At 42.6% G+C, this 19,368-nt stretch overlaps 1 protein-coding gene across 6 annotated transcripts in view; it reads left to right on the forward strand.

The window, feature by feature from the left end:
- Positions 1-19,368, forward strand: part of sand (potassium two pore domain channel sandman) — a 90,823-nt gene that overhangs the window by 53,138 nt on the left and 18,317 nt on the right. For all 6 annotated transcript variants that reach the window (XM_087342407.1, XM_087342408.1, XM_087342405.1 and 3 more), the window contains 2 exons: positions 14,214-15,618; positions 16,997-17,159. In XM_087342407.1, the coding sequence (XP_087198533.1) occupies positions 15,334-15,618; positions 16,997-17,159 (448 nt within the window). In that variant the 5' untranslated portion in view covers positions 14,214-15,333. The remainder of the gene's footprint in view (positions 1-14,213; positions 15,619-16,996; positions 17,160-19,368) is intronic.

The raw sequence follows: 19,368 nt of genomic DNA on the forward strand, positions 1-19,368 counted from the left end.
GACTCGAGGTTAGCTGGTGTGGGGAACCCCTTAGTTCGGCAACTCGGGAGGCACTCGTGCCGAACGAGGGCTGCCAGAGGTCGCCCAAGGGCAACCGAGGGCGACCGATGTCCAGCAGGCCAGCCGAGGCCGTCCCCAAACGACGGCCAAGTCGGCACAACGAGTGATTAGACTACTCGGCTACCCTGACTGAGGTTTTCCGTGCTTTTCCTCAGTTGTAAGGCGAATGCCAGGGTATAACTTAATAGGGGCACGGCCCGCCACCCTCCCCCCCCGATCGTGGAGGCCATCAGCTGAAATGATCTTCCCCCCACGCCGCAGAGGCCTTCAGCCGAAACGGCCCCCCCCCTCTCTGGGTTCAAACCCCAGAGATCCAACCAACCAAATTCCTTTGGACAACTTGCCTGACGGGATAACCTCCCATCAGCAGCAACAGATCCCAGTTTGAATGGTCGAGGCTCCAGCCACGGCGTAACCCTGTTAGCGTCAGCAAAATTTTCGTTTTTTTTTTTTTTTATATTAAGACCGTTTACCATTTCCAGCAATGCGCCTTGAGTGCAGGAATGGTGTCACCTAGGTAGGGACGATGCTTGCGCTTGCGCAGGCCTCCGCCCTCGGTTAGCTTTTTGGTTGGTTGGTTGGTCGAACCAAATCCAGACACGTCCAATTTCTTTAACGTCGATTTTAATATTATCATTTTGTCTGCTGATCCATTTCTGAAGTCATATGTTCGTTTCATCTGCAGCGTGCTACTTTCCCCTCCAATCTCACCGTTCTTGAGTTGATCACCCAAATAAAGTTTGCTGGGAAGTACAAATTGTGAATTTCGTCACTGTGCACTTTCCTGAACTTCCTGTTCCGTCGTCCATCTTAGATCCAAATATTCTCTTCGGCTTGTACTCTTTGTGATGTTCGTAACAGGTAACTCGTTAAGAGGTTTCATAACAAGGAACTGGGATTCTCTGAAACGATGGAATGGTAAATAACTGATGAGAACAATTATAAACAACAACAACACCGAACGTGTTCGCGGAAACTAAGTCGGGGTTAAATAAGATCGCCTTTGTGTGTAAAGTGCATAATGAAGCAGGATTACCCAACGCCTGGGCTCACGTGTTGGTGTACCTGCATAAACACTGCTCGCGTCTTGTGTTTTCCCGATAAGTCTTCTTCGGGATTGACTACGAAGAACTCTGCAGACTTAAAGGAAATCAGTTTCATGAAACCAGTTGGAGGTAATGAGTTTCATGTAGTTTCCTGCTCAGCAGGAACTTTAAGTGTCATATCTTATTTATAGTTTATTTAACGACGCTCTTTTCTAGCCCAGTCTACGTAGCGTCTAATGATAGGATGACAGTGAACAGTGAATTGGAAAGGTTGTGTAAGGAAGCCGTCGTGGCCTAATTTAAGATGCTATACCGGAATTTGCATTGAGAGAATGAGATAAACAGCAGTCAGGATAGACGAGACTTGAACCCGGGACCTTCCGAATACGAATCAGCAGTGCCAACCACCCGACGACGACGTCGGTCGTCTCAGCCATAAAAAGTCGAAGATTCTTACTGCAGTGTTACGATATTAATTTGGCTACAGTATAAGATGTGTACAGACAACTACTTTACCGACGCTGATCGCGTTGCTTGAAATCGGGATCGTGAAGCCGTCCGCATTATCGACGCTCGCGAAACTTTCCACCCCCGGAGCAGTGAGAAAGGGCGGGGAGCCGAATTATCGTCTTCGGCAAAGCGTTCCTAATGTTTTCGGGGTTTATTCGCCTGGTTAGGTTAACGAAGGGTAGGGAACGCAGAAAGAGCGAACGCCTTCCTGGCAACGAACACGAGAACTACCGGAGTATTGCAGCCCTGTTTTACGCTACGTAAAAAGAGTTGTTTTTTGTGTCTTAGTTGTTTGTTTCAGCGATGAGCTTGTTGCTAACCTGACGACAAAGATGGTCGATATGTAGATGTGCGGGGGCCGGCCCGGGGGGGGGGGGGGGGTGTAACCAGGACATAAAAAAAATTCTGGAAAGCAAATTTTCAGCATTCAAGCACTGACAGTTGAAAAAGAGTTTATGTTCTGTGATATTCAGCGTGTAGAAACAGATTTCACAATTAAGTTATGTAGGTTGTGACATCGTCTCGTATACTGAAGCTAACTTTAATATTAAAACTTTGGCTTTCGGAGATGATGGTTATTGAAAATCACTATTTGTACTACGTTCGACCGCTTTATGTTATTTGTTTAAGCAGATATAAGTAACGATTTTAATTTATACATTCTCCTTTGTTTTTAAATACCACTGTCATTCTTGAAGGGCAATTAACTTGTTAAGGTAGTTTTATAGTTTTTTTATTGGTTCAGTCTTTATATTTTCAGAGACTGGATGATAGAAGACTCTGAACTGTTCGCTAGTGGACATTCTTGGTTTGTTATTGGCTTTCCAAAATGCTTTCACTTTGCAGTCATAAAAGATTTATTGGTTGTCTCTTATTATGATTTTGCGCTGCGTTGTGATAAAGAGATATTGAGGCTGCTGGTCTTTCTCGGACGGACAGACATGAACATGTTCAATTCGTGCGACGAATCCTTAAAAGTTGACTCTGCCAATGAATTGCGGGATTCGGAAGGAAGGCCCTGGGTCCTCGTCGTCTGCTGCTTGCGTCTGGAGCAGCCAGTCGTCCCCTCTGCTTCGAGTGTCCGTCCGGACAAGCTCAAGTTGAACAAAGCCGGCCAATTAGTTTGGATGCTGGGTGCAGTCCGCCTTCACGGACCCTGACAGGGGTGAGACGCGTCTTACTGGTAGGTTGTTTATCAACTCTAAAGGCTACTTGCTAACAAGAGGTGAGATTTACGGTCGTATGCGAACGGAGTTTTCGTTAACATGACACATAGATTATTTAACGATGCTGTATCGATGGTAGACGTAGATGGACGGGTTATTGAGTTGCTTAGCGACACTGTTTCAACTACAGAAGTTATATAACAACGAATGTGATTGGATGGTGATGAGTGGGTAAGAATTTAATAGTGGTCGTTTTGTGGTCTCTTTGAAGATTATTTCCTCCCATTGCCTATTCAACATGAAGAAACGTTGAAGGATATTTCAATCAATAAAACAAAGTTTGAGCCAAATCCCTCTCACATAAACATACTTACAAAAATTAATTCCAAGGCCAAGAATTGGTGGAGATATCCCTCCATTTCTTCCTATGTGTTCATGCCGTGGCGCCAAGGACAATTTTATCCACCGATTTGGCTGTCTTCTGCGGTGTTGCGCCGTGTAGTCTGGTGGAAATTGACCGACGTTTCAGAGTTCCTTGCGCCTTCCATCATCAGGGCGATTGCATGAACCCGCTACTGGTCCGTGTTCTGATCCAGATGAATCCAGTCACCCCCTCCTCAACCTGTTTATATTAGATTCATTTTAATATTATCCTTTCATATACACCTGGGTCTTAATGGCGTTCTGTTCTTCTCAATCTTTGGAACAAAACATTTCTCATACTTTACGATAAAATTTCCATCTTCGTGAGTGTTGAGTGAGGATTTTGAAGGACACGGTCGTGGCCTAATTTAAGGCACTATCGTAGGATTTGCTTGGAGGGACTAACAGATACCATTCATAGTGGTAATGAGGCTGGGTTTCGAACGGGGGACTTTATGGATACACGGCCACCCCATCTGTAGTTTATTCTCTGTCTGTGTCTCGTTCAGAAAATTTTTTGAATCCTATAAATGAGGGGGGCTTGAAGCTGGGACTTGGTGGCCCTTGCCGTTGGCCACTGAACCTGACAGCCCTCGTGAGAGATGTGACGTCACAATTAAGGTTTCCAGCTCCACGTCTGGTGGGAGAGGAAATTGGCAGGAAGAAGAGAAATAGGAAAAGAAGTTAAATAAAATGTAAGGGCGGTCTAAAGAAAAGTTGGAGGGAAAAAAAGGAGAAAATTGAAAGCAGCAGGCAGAAACATAATTGAATTATTCGGCCATTTTCGGCACGTTTATTTTTATAGCAAAGAAGTTCTACGATGTTCGTCCTTTTCTTCCTCTGTCGTTCACGTCTGTTTACTGTAATATTTTTGCCTTGTATACGAGCTCTTATATTAATATTATCCATTTTAATGTAAAGTATTTGTCCTTTTGAATCCGAAGCTCGTCTGAATAATATTTAAGAATCCAGTCCGTACCGCGAAGAAAACACGACACTTCACCATTAGAAAGATCAAATGTTTAACGCTGTTTAAGGAAATAATCGATGTTTACAGTGAAAATCATTCGAAACGCATGCATACAAAATGAAGACTTGCTGACTGTTGAAGTAGGTGGTACGTATGGATGCAGTTACGATAAATTTCCATTTAATTTCATCTCGTTTTTTTTACGGTGACCATCGTGTAAGACAATCGATGTTGTCTTCATTTTATGAAATGTGAGCCTAAGTTCCGTTACATCGTTGTAAAATACGTTAAAAACGCTATCATGCAAGAAATCCACCCTGGCATTACACAGTTTAAGTTTAATTATATTTCTTCTGAGAACGTACGTCAATAGGTAACGTGTATAGAAACTTTATTACGCGGTAGAACCTTCAAAAGCAGAATTACCGCAGGTCTAAACCTCCCGAAGCAGCAGGGAATCAGAACAAGGGCACTCAGACGGGGAGTTCTACAGGACTAAACCAGCTTACGCTAAATAATCGGGTACCGTATTCTGTTCTCTACCGGTGTTGTTAAATGGGGGGAAGTCCCCCAGCCCACCCCAAGACCCCAATGACAACGCACTTCAGTACAATGCAAGCGCGTTGAACCGAACTCCTAGTTGTCAAATTATGCAGAAATCAAATGGATGCTGAAATGTATTCAGGGCTTCGGTATTCGTTGCATAACCCACCGGCAAAGTTTAATTTTTGTTACTTGTTACTAGCTTTTCGTTTCACAAGGAAAATATATCTAGTTTTTTTAAAGTGGTTTATTTAACTTCATTGTTAATATGTCCGAATTTATGGCATCAAATTATATATTGATTAGCGAATAATGAACTGGAAATCATATGGAAGGAAGCGGTCGTTATTTAATTCCATGTACTACTCCGCCATTTGCCTGGAAGTACTGAGGAAATCCACGTAAAACGTCAATAGGATAGCAGGGGTCTGCGTCGAGATCTGAAACCAAGACCTATCGACTTTGAAGCAGGAGTGTAAGGGAACAAGAAGGAAATGCTCCAATCACGTGTCTGGACACTTATTCCATCACCTGATGCAGTTCGCGAGTCATGAACTGAACTGAAAATATGAGACGTCATTAAATCAGCGAAGCGACGTACAAACATCAGACGTTAATATGATTACTTTTTTTATTGGCTAGTGGTTATTTTACGATGACCCGTTTTGATAAATTTAATAAAATCCTGTTTTGATTTTATGTGAAGTTGTGATTTTATCAGCCGATCGGGGCCCAAAATGTGCAGCCATTTTAAAAGTAAACCGACCAACCGTAATTAATGGATAGAGTTATTAGGAAAATGAACAATGCGGTCCCAACAGATGAGGCATTTTAAGTGGATTTTTACTGCGCGAAAGAAAAACATGGTAATGTTAGTTGACCTTGCAGAGAAGCCCACGGATTTTACGCGCCGGGGAGCGAGATTTGATGTGCATGAACAAGAAGGGCAAACGGGGTTCATTAACGTAATTAGTTGCTTTTCATTAAGCCTGTGAAGGTAGCGTTTGCGTCTGAAGAAACAGGGGTGGGGTGAGAGGGGACTCCTGTCTGAAGTTTTCTGAGAATTTCTTGAAACTGTAATACTAAGATCTAGGATAATGTAGGATCATTGTAACAACACTTTTACAACACGGGTGTCGGGAAGTGTAGTCCTGTGTTTGTGGTAAAACACAATGCTTCAGAATGGAGAGGCGGTCCAGCGCTTTTGTTTGCAAGAAAACTGGGAGAAATGGGTTTGGTATTCGTGGAAATTTGTTCTAACAAACTCACTAATTAACTCAGGCTCTTTACCTGAAAGTTTAAAGTGGCGGTAACAAAGTTCTTTCGAAACGTCGGTAATACACAATAAAAAATCCGCTGTGTAAGATTTAGGATCTCGCGGTCGTGAAGTTGACGATTTTATTTTTCCGTATTATCACGCTGTGTGGACCCATAGATGGATACTAACGTTTCGGAGAAACATGCTGCCTCCATCTTCAGGGCTGCCTTTTAGTCACACGAAGTAGGTATTTAGAATTCAAGCTAAGACTGTATTCCCGCGGAATAAGCGAGTTTTAGAAGTTGATTGATTTGTTTTGGTCCGTATTGTATGTGTTTAAGTGCATTTCGGATGCTTTTGTTTAGAACCACAGCCAAGAGGAAAGTTGATTTTGCTCTTTCTTTGTTTTACTGTAAGGAAACGCCCTCTCAAATGTATTATTCATTATCCACCAACTTTATCCCTTTCGATAAGGACTTGCCTCTTTAGGTCTTGCAATCCTTTCTAATTGGAAATATTAAATCGAAAAGGTTTTCTGCTGACCTGGAGACCTCGTGAGAAACGCAAAATCGGACATTTGCAACGACCGTTCGACTTCTGAAATCAAAGTAATTGTAGCTGACTGACATCGTTAGACTTCTCTTCATGAAAAGAAAGAGACACTTCTTCTTCTGGGTTGTTGCGGCTTATGGTCTTGTACAAGTTGACACATCGCCCTGATGATGGAGGCATTAAACACCGTTGAAACGACGGTCAATTTCTACAGGACTACGCAACGTAACAGTTCAGAAGACAGCCATATTATTTACTTGTTTCGTGTGTATTAATTCCATAATTTAATGATTAATAGGTCTATTGAATAAATCGGACTCGGCTTACATTGGACTATAGTCTCATATTTGTCTTTAGAGGCTGAAGGAATTCATGAGAATCATCAGAAAGTTGTGCGTTCTAATAGACGACTTCTGAATTTTATTTACGAACTTACAAATTCCGACTGTGTATAACATACGCAGTTTATAAATATCTTTCTAGGAACGATGAAGTAAGAAAATATATTATAAAGCATATTATAATTTTAGAATTATGAGCGAGTAACTGTGAAATGTTCTTAAGGGGTTGTTATTCTACATGAATAGTCATCGTGTCAGGGAATGTCAACCGTTGCATGCGTGGGCAGATTTCACCTTTGACCCCTGTCTGTTTTGTCGCCCTGAGGGAGGCCATGTACAGGCAACCCGTGGGCAAACAGGGGAGCTGAGCAAATGTCAGTGAAGAGATGTCACGTGTGATGCTGTTCTCCGGCTCCTCAACCCATTGCCAGGGCGTACTGAGACGCTCCATTTCCCTATTTCAAACACTGATCGGATATAAGTGTTTGTGGACCGGAGTTTCTCTTTATTTGGGAAAATTTGTGGCGTTAAAATGAGTAACCTGGTGTTTGTATAGTCTGTCTAAGCGGAGAATTTACTCAACCTTGAAACTGTGACGCCATGCTGAGTGCTGTCCTAAAAACATTCAAAGTTTTGGACGAATAATACTTCTGTTTAGATCGTAGTTGAGTATCCTTGGCAGCGACTGGGCGTCGTACGTGAGACATGCGCGTCAGCAGACGGTCCTGGGTTCATCCCCGCTGTGGATGCTGCGTGCAACACGCGTTGAACAGCGATGTGCTGATGTGCTGTCTTGCTGTTTTAAATGTTGCAAACTTCTGTTTCGCTTATTCTGAGGTTCAAATTGTGGAGTAATTGGCTATGACCGACAGAACGTGGGGTCGATTATGATCGGAGCATGCAATTTTTTTCTACGCCTCCGCGTCTCTGTGTCCCACCCGGAGGGTACGGGGGGGTGATTCCCCAGGCGTGTTGCCACCCGTCACCTAAATCTGGTACCGGCGATAAGAATACGTGAAGCTATATAACAGTTCCTCCGTAAGTCTACATGGCTTAGTGCTTAATTAAGCACGGTATACAACTGTAAGATTATCTTATTGGACTGTTCACTTCCACGCTTCTTCCGCGAGTCCGTGTTGATATCTGGTGCGATTCTTATTGGGTAGATTATTTCGGGTTGAATTCTTTATCAGGACCTGGTACCACGTCGCTGAGTATCCTGCTCTGACGGCGTTACCCGGGAACTCGGACGACTGGCTGTCACAAGTAGGCAGTGACTTACAACTGAAGAGGGCCCTGCGGCCCCCTGTCCCTCGTAGCATGTCCTGTGCGTCCCTGGACATAGAAGTGTCCCTGACAGACGCTTGTCACCAAAGAGATGGCGGTCAGGACGTCGTGTGGCGTGAACCTGAGGCAGACGCAGAAACCCTACGTTCAGTAGCGCCCCGCGGAATGAGGAACCCTTACAATTACGACTATAGGCATTGTCGTCTAACCTCACTTTGTTGTTGTGACAGACAAAGGACTTGAGAAGAGAACAGAGTTCTAAAAGCACTCGCCTTTTACGGAATCATGAGTTTCAGTATCGCGTTTACAAAAGCCCGCAACCGATTGATATCCCGAGAGCCTGTTAGATAAGGTCCACGACTCTTTACTTAAAGATTCGATTTATTCTCCCTTTTGCGACTGCTTTTAAGTCGACTCTTCTTTCGAGATTTGCCGTCCTTTCATCACCCTTAAAGGTTTCTAGTCTTGTCAATTTTCTGATGTCCAAATATTCTAGGCCAGTGGTATTCAACCTGGGGTACGCGTACCCCCGGGGGTACGCTAAGACATCTTAGGGGGACGTGAAATTTAATTTTTTTTTTTTATGATATACACTGTATAATTAGTAATGTAATTTATTATACATGTAGATTATACACCAACAACTTTGGGGGTACAAACTTTAAGAGAATTTATATCTGGGGGTACGCGAAAAAAAAGGTCGAATGCCACTGTTCTAGGCGTCTAGTTTTCTTTTGTTCTTCGTTTTACGCCACTTAGAATTTCATGCTTTGTTCGGATTTCAGTAATGAGGCTGGCAGATTTTCGAAGGTTTTTCTAGCGTTTCGGATAAATTTTCGACTGTCATCTTCAGAGTGCGTGTCTTCTAAATACGAAGCAGGAATGTTCATCGCCGAAACTCAACAGTCAGTGAGAGAAAATGAGATGACAATGAATGAGTCATTAACGGTGTGAATGAAAGTAATCTTGAACATAATATTTTATCTGTAGTTCGTGGTAACATTATCGATCTGCTATTTTATTTACGTCTCTCATACTTTATATATTCCTATGTACGTTGCGGGTGGAAATAGACGGAATAAGATTGAAAGATGAATTTGCCCACAAGGCAAGTGACTATAAATGTCAGCGCATTTTATCATGATGTTCAGCGATGTAGGGCCCTCCCGGGACCATTCTCGGAAGAGATAATAGATGTCTCCGTATCTCAATCTGATGTTGATGCTCTGTTGTTGCAGTTAGAGACGCTTGCTTGAGGCTCAGCTGTGTAAGTGAGACAACAGCGTAACAAAAATAAATTCAGAGCTCGCTGCTCCGGAGAGGGAAGGCTGTTATGGCACTATAAAATACTCCCAAGTTCGCAAATATTTGGAAGAGACGGAGAGGAACTTCATACGCAACATTTTGGTATAAATATTCGTGTTACTTAAAGTCGTGAGCTCTTTTAGGTTTAATTTATTTTACAGACAAATTCTCTTAAGAAAATATACGTATTTGTCAACTTAAAGACCGGTGTCCATGTGTTACTGGACGACTCAATATGAACTGTGTATAAACTCTCTTACGTTCTAATGATGTTGGTCCGGAAGCAAACATAGGAAGAACGAGAAGGATTACGTCGTCATGTTTCGTCACAGGAATGGAGTAAACTGTCCTTTTTTATTGTCAGTATCATGTATTCTTTGGGAAACTGCAGAGTTAGGTAATGTTGAAGCAGGCGGTGCGTACAGCTACCAATATGCTTTAAATTACCGTAATTTGCAGCCGATTTATATGAGCATTACTCATTCACATTCGGAGGTCCAGGGTTAAAATTTCGACATAGAAATCGGTTAACCCCGACCGAGGTCTTTCAATGTTTTCCTCAGTCTCTTTCGGCAAGTGCTGGATTCGTCGCTTAAATTAGGCGCGGAGAATTTTTTTGCACATCCTTTAAAGTAATTGTTCATTAGTCATTGTAATTTTAGACTCTGTTTAGTCTGAGCTACTAGCAGCGTCGCTGAATGAGCGTTAAATAAGGCTCATCGCTCCTCTGAAGATCTGAGAGAGAGAGAGAAGTGAGAGAAAGAGGAAATTGGTGGGGGAGAAGTGAGAGACACTTCGATATCTGGGGGGGGGAGAAAGAGCATCTTATAGTTAGAAGGTCCCCAGGCAATGCCCGCTCGTCCTTCTGTTAATGATAAAGTAAGAGTGAAGGCGTTAGTGTGATGATTGGCATAAAAGACGGAATTTTGAAATTTTGTATTAGAGAAAGCTGAGGCTATTAATTTGGAAGTTTGGAACATAATGTAGAAGTTCCTACGGGGGGGGGGGGGGGGGGGGTAAATTTTGACGGCGTTAAGTGGTGGTAAATTTTGATTAATTTACATCGGGAGGGCTGCATGAGAAGCTTGCAGTGGCAACTTGGAAGTTGGGAACCATCTCAGCATTTGCTTGAAGACAGGAAAACCTGTGTCGAGATGGCCGGCCGCAGGACCTTCCGGATGCGCACTGACTACTAGCCAGCGGTCCGGCAGACAAAAGAGGAATTTGTACGACCCCTAGGTTTCCCTAACTTGTGCCATGGGCTTTATTGATAAAGTCAGGTACATCTGGTGCAATAATACAACATAAGATGATGAATGCAGGTCATCCGTGTTTCCATGGTCTTCTTCAGCTGTTGGCTTCGTGGTCTGGTCCATGACAGGAGTTCCGCTGGAGCGTCCTCCGATGAACGGCTGGCTAAAAGTACAGTTTCTCCCAAAAGGGGCTATAGTTTGTTTAAATATATGTAAGTAGTGCGGTATGTGAAGGATCAGCCCCCTAGTAGGGCCCGCGGTTGCTGGTATTTATCGTAAATGGGGTCATATTGACCTAATTGCCTAATTTGGGAGTTCTCACTTGCTTGACTTTTAGCATAAAATTTATTTGCTAGCTTCCTGACATGGTTGCGGAACGTCTCCATGCCAGTTTGCTCATGTAAAATTTCGATTGACGTTACCCTTGGGAGTTTCGTTATAATTCTGAGCACCTTGTTCTGAAAAACTTGGAGCTTACTGACGTAAGTTTTGGCCGCGTGTCCCCATGCCGGGGCCGCGTATGTTTTATAGATTGTAAGTGCGAGGTTAATGTTGATGGAGGAGGACTTGTTAAGGATTGGATAGAGCTGGCTGAGCCTGTGGTTGGCTCTACACACTGCTTTATTTATATGCGGTTTGTAGATGAGTTTGCGGTCCAGGATGACTTCATTTACCCGGGGGATGGTTGCTCCAAAGATCTTCAGGGGAGGTACTTCGCTGCGGAGGTGTGACAGCCGTTTAGAGAATAATGTCACCGCGCATTTATTAACGTTAATCTTAATCCTCCGTTTTTCAAACCAAGGCTCGAAAGTTGTAATGGCTTTATTCAGTTTATTTGCCGCCAACTGTACGCTGCCTGATCGAGCAGTGACGCTCGTATCATCAGCGTAAATCGAGACGGCCACATTATTATCATTTTCTATAGTTGGTAAATCATTTATATAAATATTGAATGAAACTGGCTCTAACAGGCTGCCTTGGGGGACTCCTGCCTGAATAGGACGCCGTGTGGATTCCGAATTTTCATGGACGACCGTGAAGACTCTGTTATTCAGGTAGTTGTGTATAATGTGGATAAACTGTGCGGGAATTCCGGCCCTGATGTGTTTAGAAAGTGAAGCTCTGAGTTGGACTGATAACATTTAAAAATTCAGTCCGTACCGCAAAGAAAACACAGAACTTCACCATTACGAAGATCAACTGGTTGACGCTGTTTAATGAAATGATCGCTGTTTATTGTGAGGTTCATACAAATGACATAAATAGCCAGTTTGCGCTAAATGCAGAGTTACTGAATTTTAAAGCAGGCGTACCAGCAGCCGACGCTGAAAGCTGTTAAGCGAGCTGAATAAGCATTCGACATCCGCCCCCCTCCTCACTTTTCATGAAGCTCAAATGGAGTTTTATCGATAGACGTACATGTTATCGTTCTTCTATCACATTTCCTCGCACTATGGAAATAACGCTTAAAATATTATGTTATCGTATGGACAGATTCGTTGTACATCGATTTATCGCATTCGTGTTAAGATTCGACGTGTTTTTGCAGGTCTGTACACGTTTCCGTTTTGTGTCTCCCTGTTTCGGAGTGTTCTGTTGTGTGTTTTGTGTAATTAACTTTAAAATAGCCGTCGGCTTTTCGTGTTAATATAATCTAATGATAACGCAACTTCGCCTGTACAATACTGCCCTCTTCTGAGGCCTCTTGAGATTTGCAAACAGCTATCTCTCCAGCTGGGTTTGTCTTCTGTAAACTGAAGTATTTATGTTGGATTTCGTTCCCCGGTCAAAAATGCTTTTTGCTAAGGTCGGGTTAGATTAAAGGGAGATGTTACTAATATTTTATTCAGTGCTACACATTCTGTCACAAACTTTTTTTTACGAAAATTAACGAAAGAAATACGTCCTGTTCATTACAGGCCGATTTGAATTGTTATAATATTTGAAAACAAGTGAATGACCAATTTTTAAAAAGTTATACGTACATAAAGTTAATGGAGAATTCTCTCCCCCCCCCCCCCCCCAATTTGGAACGCCTACAGTAAGCAAATTTTATCTTGTAGCTGTAACACTTATTTACGTGTTCTTGACTCAGGTATTTCCGTTCGATGAACCTGCCCTAAAACACGGTTCTGCAAAAATCAAACATTGTACCAGAAATCTGTAGCTAAATTATAATTTTTGGCCTTGTAATCCTGGGGTCTCGGGTTCGATTCCCGGCGGTGCCCGAATTTATAACTTGTGTTGGGCAAGGCCGTGGTCTAGGCAACACGGAGTTTTCCTCCGTGGCATCCCAACAATTACTCCATTCACACACAGAAGAAGGCAATGGCAAACCACTTCTGGATCATCTGCCAAGAACGTATATGAACAGGTCCCAGTCCGAGAAAAGGATGGAAGGATCCTGTTCATATGGACCTGTCGTCAGACAGAACACTAATAATAAATAAATAATTATTATATATATATATATATATATGCATCGTTCTGAAGTGGCATGGCTTAACCCGGAAGTGTAATAGTAAACCTTTGAAGTCCAGAAGCATGGCTAAATAATATTTACAATTTCAGTCCTTAGCACAAAGAAAACGCAACGCGTCTCCATGACAACGGTCATCAGTTTGTAAACACTGTTCGTAGATATGAAAGATGTGAACTCGCCTTGTGGGGCAAAGTGCGGTTTCAAGTGTAGACGAGGTGGTGCGTATAGTTACCACTGAATGTGAGGTTTCGCCCGACCCCCGCAAGTGCTGGGTTTTCCCTCGGGGGGGGGGGGCAGCTGGTGGTCCTCTTTGTTCTGGTAGGAGAGGGGGGGAGGCGAGAGCGGGGGAGATTGTCAAAATTCGTGACACCTTGTTTCAGAACGTTCATTAATCTACGTCCTTGGTCTTGTAACTTCGGTGGACGATGTGGCAATGCACACAGTACATCCAAGCCGTCGGATGTTCTTTCTGGTGGCTGGATGTCATCCGTGTGTAGTGCGTTATGTTACTTTACGCTGAGTCTGAACAGAAATTATGTCACGAAACGTGTGTGTGTAACATTACCACTTTTCCTCAAGTGGCTAAGCTCTCAGACAAGTGTTCAGAGACTTAATTAAATTAAAATATGTTCATCAAAATCACTGGTTCGCAAAACGGAAGTGGCTCAGAACTGCATCTATTGGCGGGGGGGATGCGCCATATACCTAGTCATTTACTTAACGAGTTAAATTACTTGGTGGTCATGATGATGGAGGCTGTAAGTACCTACGAAACGTCAGTCTGTAGCTACCTGACTGCACGGCCCAACATCCCAGAGGACAGCCATCTTTACGGTTAATTATTTGATAGAGATCTCAGATTGCCTCTGGGGGGTTTCTTTCTACCCAGAAGACCACAGTCAGCAGTGTCTCTCAAAGGACCATGTAAATGCTACACCAGATGGGTGTTTCATTTGTCACTCGCTTCTCATTTGTTATTATATTCGGAGTAGTAATAATAATTTTGATTCTTTACAGAATGGCGTTGGTTCACGATTGAGAGGACTCGAAGAGAATTTGATTTCCGACCTGAAGTTCGCATGAATCGTGAAGCTGTGCGAGTGTAATGTCGCCCTTAGAACACATAACGCAGGAACACAGTCAGATGTTTCTTCAGCATGGCACCATGTGAAGACGCTCAGACATCGACATTGCCAGAAGGGAAGGGCTTACGTCTTCAGCTACGTAAATCGCCCGAAACAAGAACGTACAGCGATACAGGGGGCGAAGGGGGCGAAGGGAGAAGACACGTCAGCTTTCATGTGGCTGTTTTTTGTGTAACTTTTCTGAAAAGCTTAGTTCTCGTTCAAGAGCGGCGTCTTGCGTCAAGCCCTATTATCGATACTTTGTGGGCAACTTCGCGTGTGAGATACATTGTAAGAAGACTGAGTTTTGTCGGAAGTCGGTTCTCTGATTGTTCTCAGAAAGCGAGGTCTCCGTTCATGAACAAAAGTAAAATCGAGAGAGAGTTTATCTGTGCTAATCTCTTGTCACTTGTGGTTTTTGTAAGGTCGTATTTACTTTCAAGCTTTTCCAAAGGCACTCTGCTAATTCTGATATTTTTCAGAAGAGCGAATATCTGCAAGGAAACGGTACCTGTTATAAACGCCAACTTGCATGCCTTCCCAATTTTGGAGCGTGCCCTGTTTATGTTGCGTCAACATTTAAAAGTTCTTAAGCGACTTCACTTTTCCTCCGTACTGTTTGCAAACAGCCTTTCATTTTGGTTTATGTGTTCTTCGGTAGAAGTTCAGGAACATTTTGGTTCTAGTGCTACGAATAAAAACCCGATAAACTGCTTTGAAGTAGTAAGTACTAGAAAAACATCGCAAGGAAACAAAGTAAGAGATTTGTGGGTAGATTTTTTTTATTTTTGTTCTCTTTGGTTAACTTCAGTTACCGACGGTGGCTCCACAAAGCGGCGGATATGCGAAACATGTTGGAACAGCCCTCGTGTCGTACGTGAAGATTTGTCTTCAGCCAGCGAATGTGATGTTTCTTGCGAAAAGTGCAACTGCGATAATATTAAAGACGGTAGACGCAATTCCTACAATACAAGGCAGTCGATTGGTTCGTCGCTCTTTTACCTGCTTTCATCATGGAGAGAAAAAGGTCATCGCGAAGGTATGGTTCCGGACGTTACCGCAGAAAGTCGTGGGGGCAGAAGTGTAAGGACTATTTCCGCGAGTTTATTGCCTTCATGTTTAGTAATGTTGGTATCATTGGCCTCGTCGTCGGTTACACTATTGCAGGAGCATTTGTGTTCAGCGCCATCGAGGGAGGTGACACTCCTTCTGCAGGCGCCAGAGTGCGTCAGCTACGGAATGACACGGCGCTCAGACTCTGGGACCTTTCTTGCTGCGGCCTGAACGTCTTCTCTGAGGTACGTTCCAAGTCACTTTTTCCTCCAATTTAAATATAAAGCATTTATCAGAAGGACGACCGAACAATGCCTGGGAACCTTTATAGCCAAATATTTATTCTCTGTATCCTCCGTTAAATGTAGCGTCTCTCTGTCTCGATATAAACTTAATTTTCGTTTATTTTAGTTCTATTGCCAACAGTGCAATTTAAAAACATATTTAATGTTGCATGGAATTGGACATTCCTGTAAAATTACCGTGTAATATCAGCACGACTCAGCTAGCGTTGAGTAATGCACTCAACATCCAGTTCTATTTTACAGCGTACTTCACGGGGATATTAAAATTTAAAATTAGTTCAGCTCTGGGTACACCCGGCTCGTATTAGATTAACGACATTTAGGTATGACGATGTATACAAATAGTTTACGAATCCGTTAAATTCTTGATGTTTACGGGGGTCTGGTTTCGGAATACCGGAAGTGGTGTGAGCCCGAAAAGGGACACATAAATTCACATGTCTCTCTCACGAGTCGGTAGTTTCTCGTTGACTGCGATTCGACACCTCTTTGTATGAACGTAAAAACCGCCTATGTTCCTGGGTCCAGGCTTAAACTCCACTGACACATTCCTCCGTGTTTTTCTCGCTGCCCCATCGACGCTTAAATCACGCCGTCTGATAACTGTAGGCCATCATTTTCTCAGAGAGAATTTTCAGTTGCCAGTAAATTATTCCAATTTATTTGAATCTTTTAACTAAAATTAATTTAAAGGTATTGGCTCTCTCGTTTTCCAGGTTTAAAAAACTCATGGAAATGTGCACTCCAAATCAGATATCAATACCAAAACAATAATTCTTTAAGATTTTACATCCCAATTATTTTCTTCATCGCCCTGATGATGGAGGCAGCATGGACCTCTGAAACGTTGGTAAACATCTATACATACTACACAGCGCAACAACCCAGAAGACAAAATCTTCATACTCACCGCTGTGATAACCTCAAATCATACGTATTTTCTTGTAACGGGACATTTAAAATGTATTTTTCTTCGTAACGTTAAATTTGCTACGTAAAAATTAAACATTTTTAGGATATATTTCTGAAATAGATGTAACTATTTCACTTCTTAGCTTTCTGATTCGTAAATTCACACAGCGCAATATTTAAATACTGAACAAGGGGCACATGTAACAATATCACACAATGTGCCTGTGTTGTAATAACTCTAAGTGTGAGAATCATCGAAAGTTAACAAACTGAATCATCACGGAGTGTCCGTCTTCGTTGTGACTCGGATGTTCATCCGATGTGATTTTTACCACTTTCGGTTGCCATGGAAACTTCACGGCCCGTATCAGATTTTTAGGCAATTAATTACTATTGTCTCGTTCAGGAAACCTGGAGGCAAAGTGTATCGAAGGAGCTAGAAGCATACCAGCAGCACATCGTCTCTTTTATCCAGGATGGATACGATATAACGGGCAGCGGGAATCGAAGTCGGACCTTGTCATTTTCCGGATGGTTCCTCTACTCTCTCACTGTCATCACCACCATTGGTAAGTACCAAGTGAGGTCACTTCATGCAACGGAACGGCACGGCACGGCAGGTATTACTAACCGATCAAATAACATTCTGAGCGGCGGTGTTCGCTCCATTGTTACAGTGCATACTGCGCGCGCAGTACGGTAGTACTGAGCAGAGCATGCGCAGAGCATGTCGTACCAACTTTCGTCTTACTCACTTCTGTAATAAGACAATGACGATGACATGAGAACCACCATTGTTTCAGGCATGGTAAATAAATTTATCTTAAGGCTATATAGGCCAGTGGTAACCATATTTACCACCTGATTTAAAATTGAGAAATTTTGAATTTTGACTTGTCGCTGTGGTTGTAAGTTAATTGTAATATGAAGAGTATAAATTTTCGCATGTCACGTATAGTTCATTTTTTAAACCTTTGAAGCCGAAGCTCGTGTTAATAATTTAACATTCAGTCCGTACCGCGAAGAAAAAATCTCTTCACCATTACGAAGATCAATTGGTTAACAAAAATAGAATCTTTTTTTTTTTTCAAATGTGGGTGGTACGTATAGTTACCATTGTACTTTAAAGAGTCTAAATGCATTTACCAAATGAAACGAGCTGCAATGAGGAATGATCTGCAGAGCAGACTGCGTAGTTACATTAATCCCAATGGGCAGTTGCCCCGATGATGTTTGTCGTCGCACTCGCTCGCAGCCAGCAGTAATTCGATAATGGCGCATTTTAGTGTGATAACCTAACCTTCTGATCCAGAGAGTTCGTCACTGTTATCCATCAATTTTCATGTCGTTAGTACATTATGAAAACTGTACATTTGCCCTTAGTCATCAGTCTGCTTCATACGTCCAATTCTTGCGCTCTTGTGATCGCGTGTCCGGGGTGAAAGGGGAGTGTTTCCGTGTGTCCATTTGTGCTCCTGTCAGGGAAACGTAATTATAACATTGTTTCATTTGTGATCAATCCGGTTTGGTTCATCACCGAACACACAGAAATGGACATCTCTGGTCGCTGTTTGGCAGGGGTGTAAAAACTCAGCGGAAGTCATGTCATAGCTCGTGGCACGTCTCACATGTATTATCTTGGATATCTTAGCTGATTTATAGATACAGTAACCGAGATTTTATCTTAGTTTCTCTCGGTACTTCTAGGCGAAACGCATGGTGATTTGATGGAGGTCATCGACTCTCCTGCCACAATCCTTCATGTGATCATGTCCTTATTTTACACCAGAAGATTCTTTTATAGGCAAAGCATCTTTAAGTATCGTCACCTGTGAGGCAGAGACGAGGTACTGGATCATTTAGCCCGAAGCAGTCTGTAAGGGAAAGAACACAAAGTGACATTAAGAAAATTTGCGCTTGATGGGAGGATGAGTGGTCTATGTCGTGGATTTCGTGTTGAATGGGTTGCGGGTTATTTAGGGGTTAACAGAGTCCTGATTGGCAAGCTAACAGTAGCTCAGCTGCTCAAGAGATTGCCTTTCTATGCAACGTGCAGGTTCATTGTCGTTTTCATGAAACTCACAACTGACCACTACTTTAAGCCAGTTGATTCCACTCTACAATCTCCCACTTTATACACCTCTGAGATGCTTTTGAATATTATCGTCCAGTTTATCCTTCGTTGTTTTAAGTAATTCAGATTTTCTTATAAAAAAACTCTGTATATCTCGTCTCGCCTATGCATGCTACATGGCCCACAGATTCTTCACGTCTTTATGTTATTCTTTTTAATAATATCTGGCCGTTTCGTGCTCTCTGGGGTTGAAATGTTGTCCTGTTCTGAAACGCCCTTAGTCTGTGTTCTTTGTTCAGGGCGAGAAGCCGCGTTCTGTGCCCATACTGAAAGATTTTCGTCAGAAAACGTACACGAAATTTGCATTCGAGTTAAGTTATATGACAGGCGCAATTAAGAGGCTGGTAACTGCAGTGAATCAAATGTCTTTAGCCTGATGAACCCAAAACAGATGGCGGCTGAATATCACTGAGACTAACTTCATAAAATTTGCATCGTGTGATGTTGCTGTAATCCGGTTACCATGGCCTGTCCGACGTTTAGGGAAGACCATGTGTCTTGCTATTAATTTTTTTAATAACTATTGCAGTTGAATTTAATAAGAATCTCTTTCTGGTAGATTTGGGGAATCCCCAGGATACTTAGATGTGGTTTCGTCGTAAATCGTCGTCTTTATTTGCGTTCATTTGTTTCGTAATTTACTC

This window comes from Zootermopsis nevadensis, unplaced genomic scaffold (genome assembly GCF_977971745.1).
Source record: "Zootermopsis nevadensis isolate Lab colony 2312 unplaced genomic scaffold, Znev_1.0 Znev_ptg000003l, whole genome shotgun sequence".
Classification (NCBI taxonomy): domain Eukaryota; kingdom Metazoa; phylum Arthropoda; class Insecta; order Blattodea; family Termopsidae; genus Zootermopsis; species Zootermopsis nevadensis.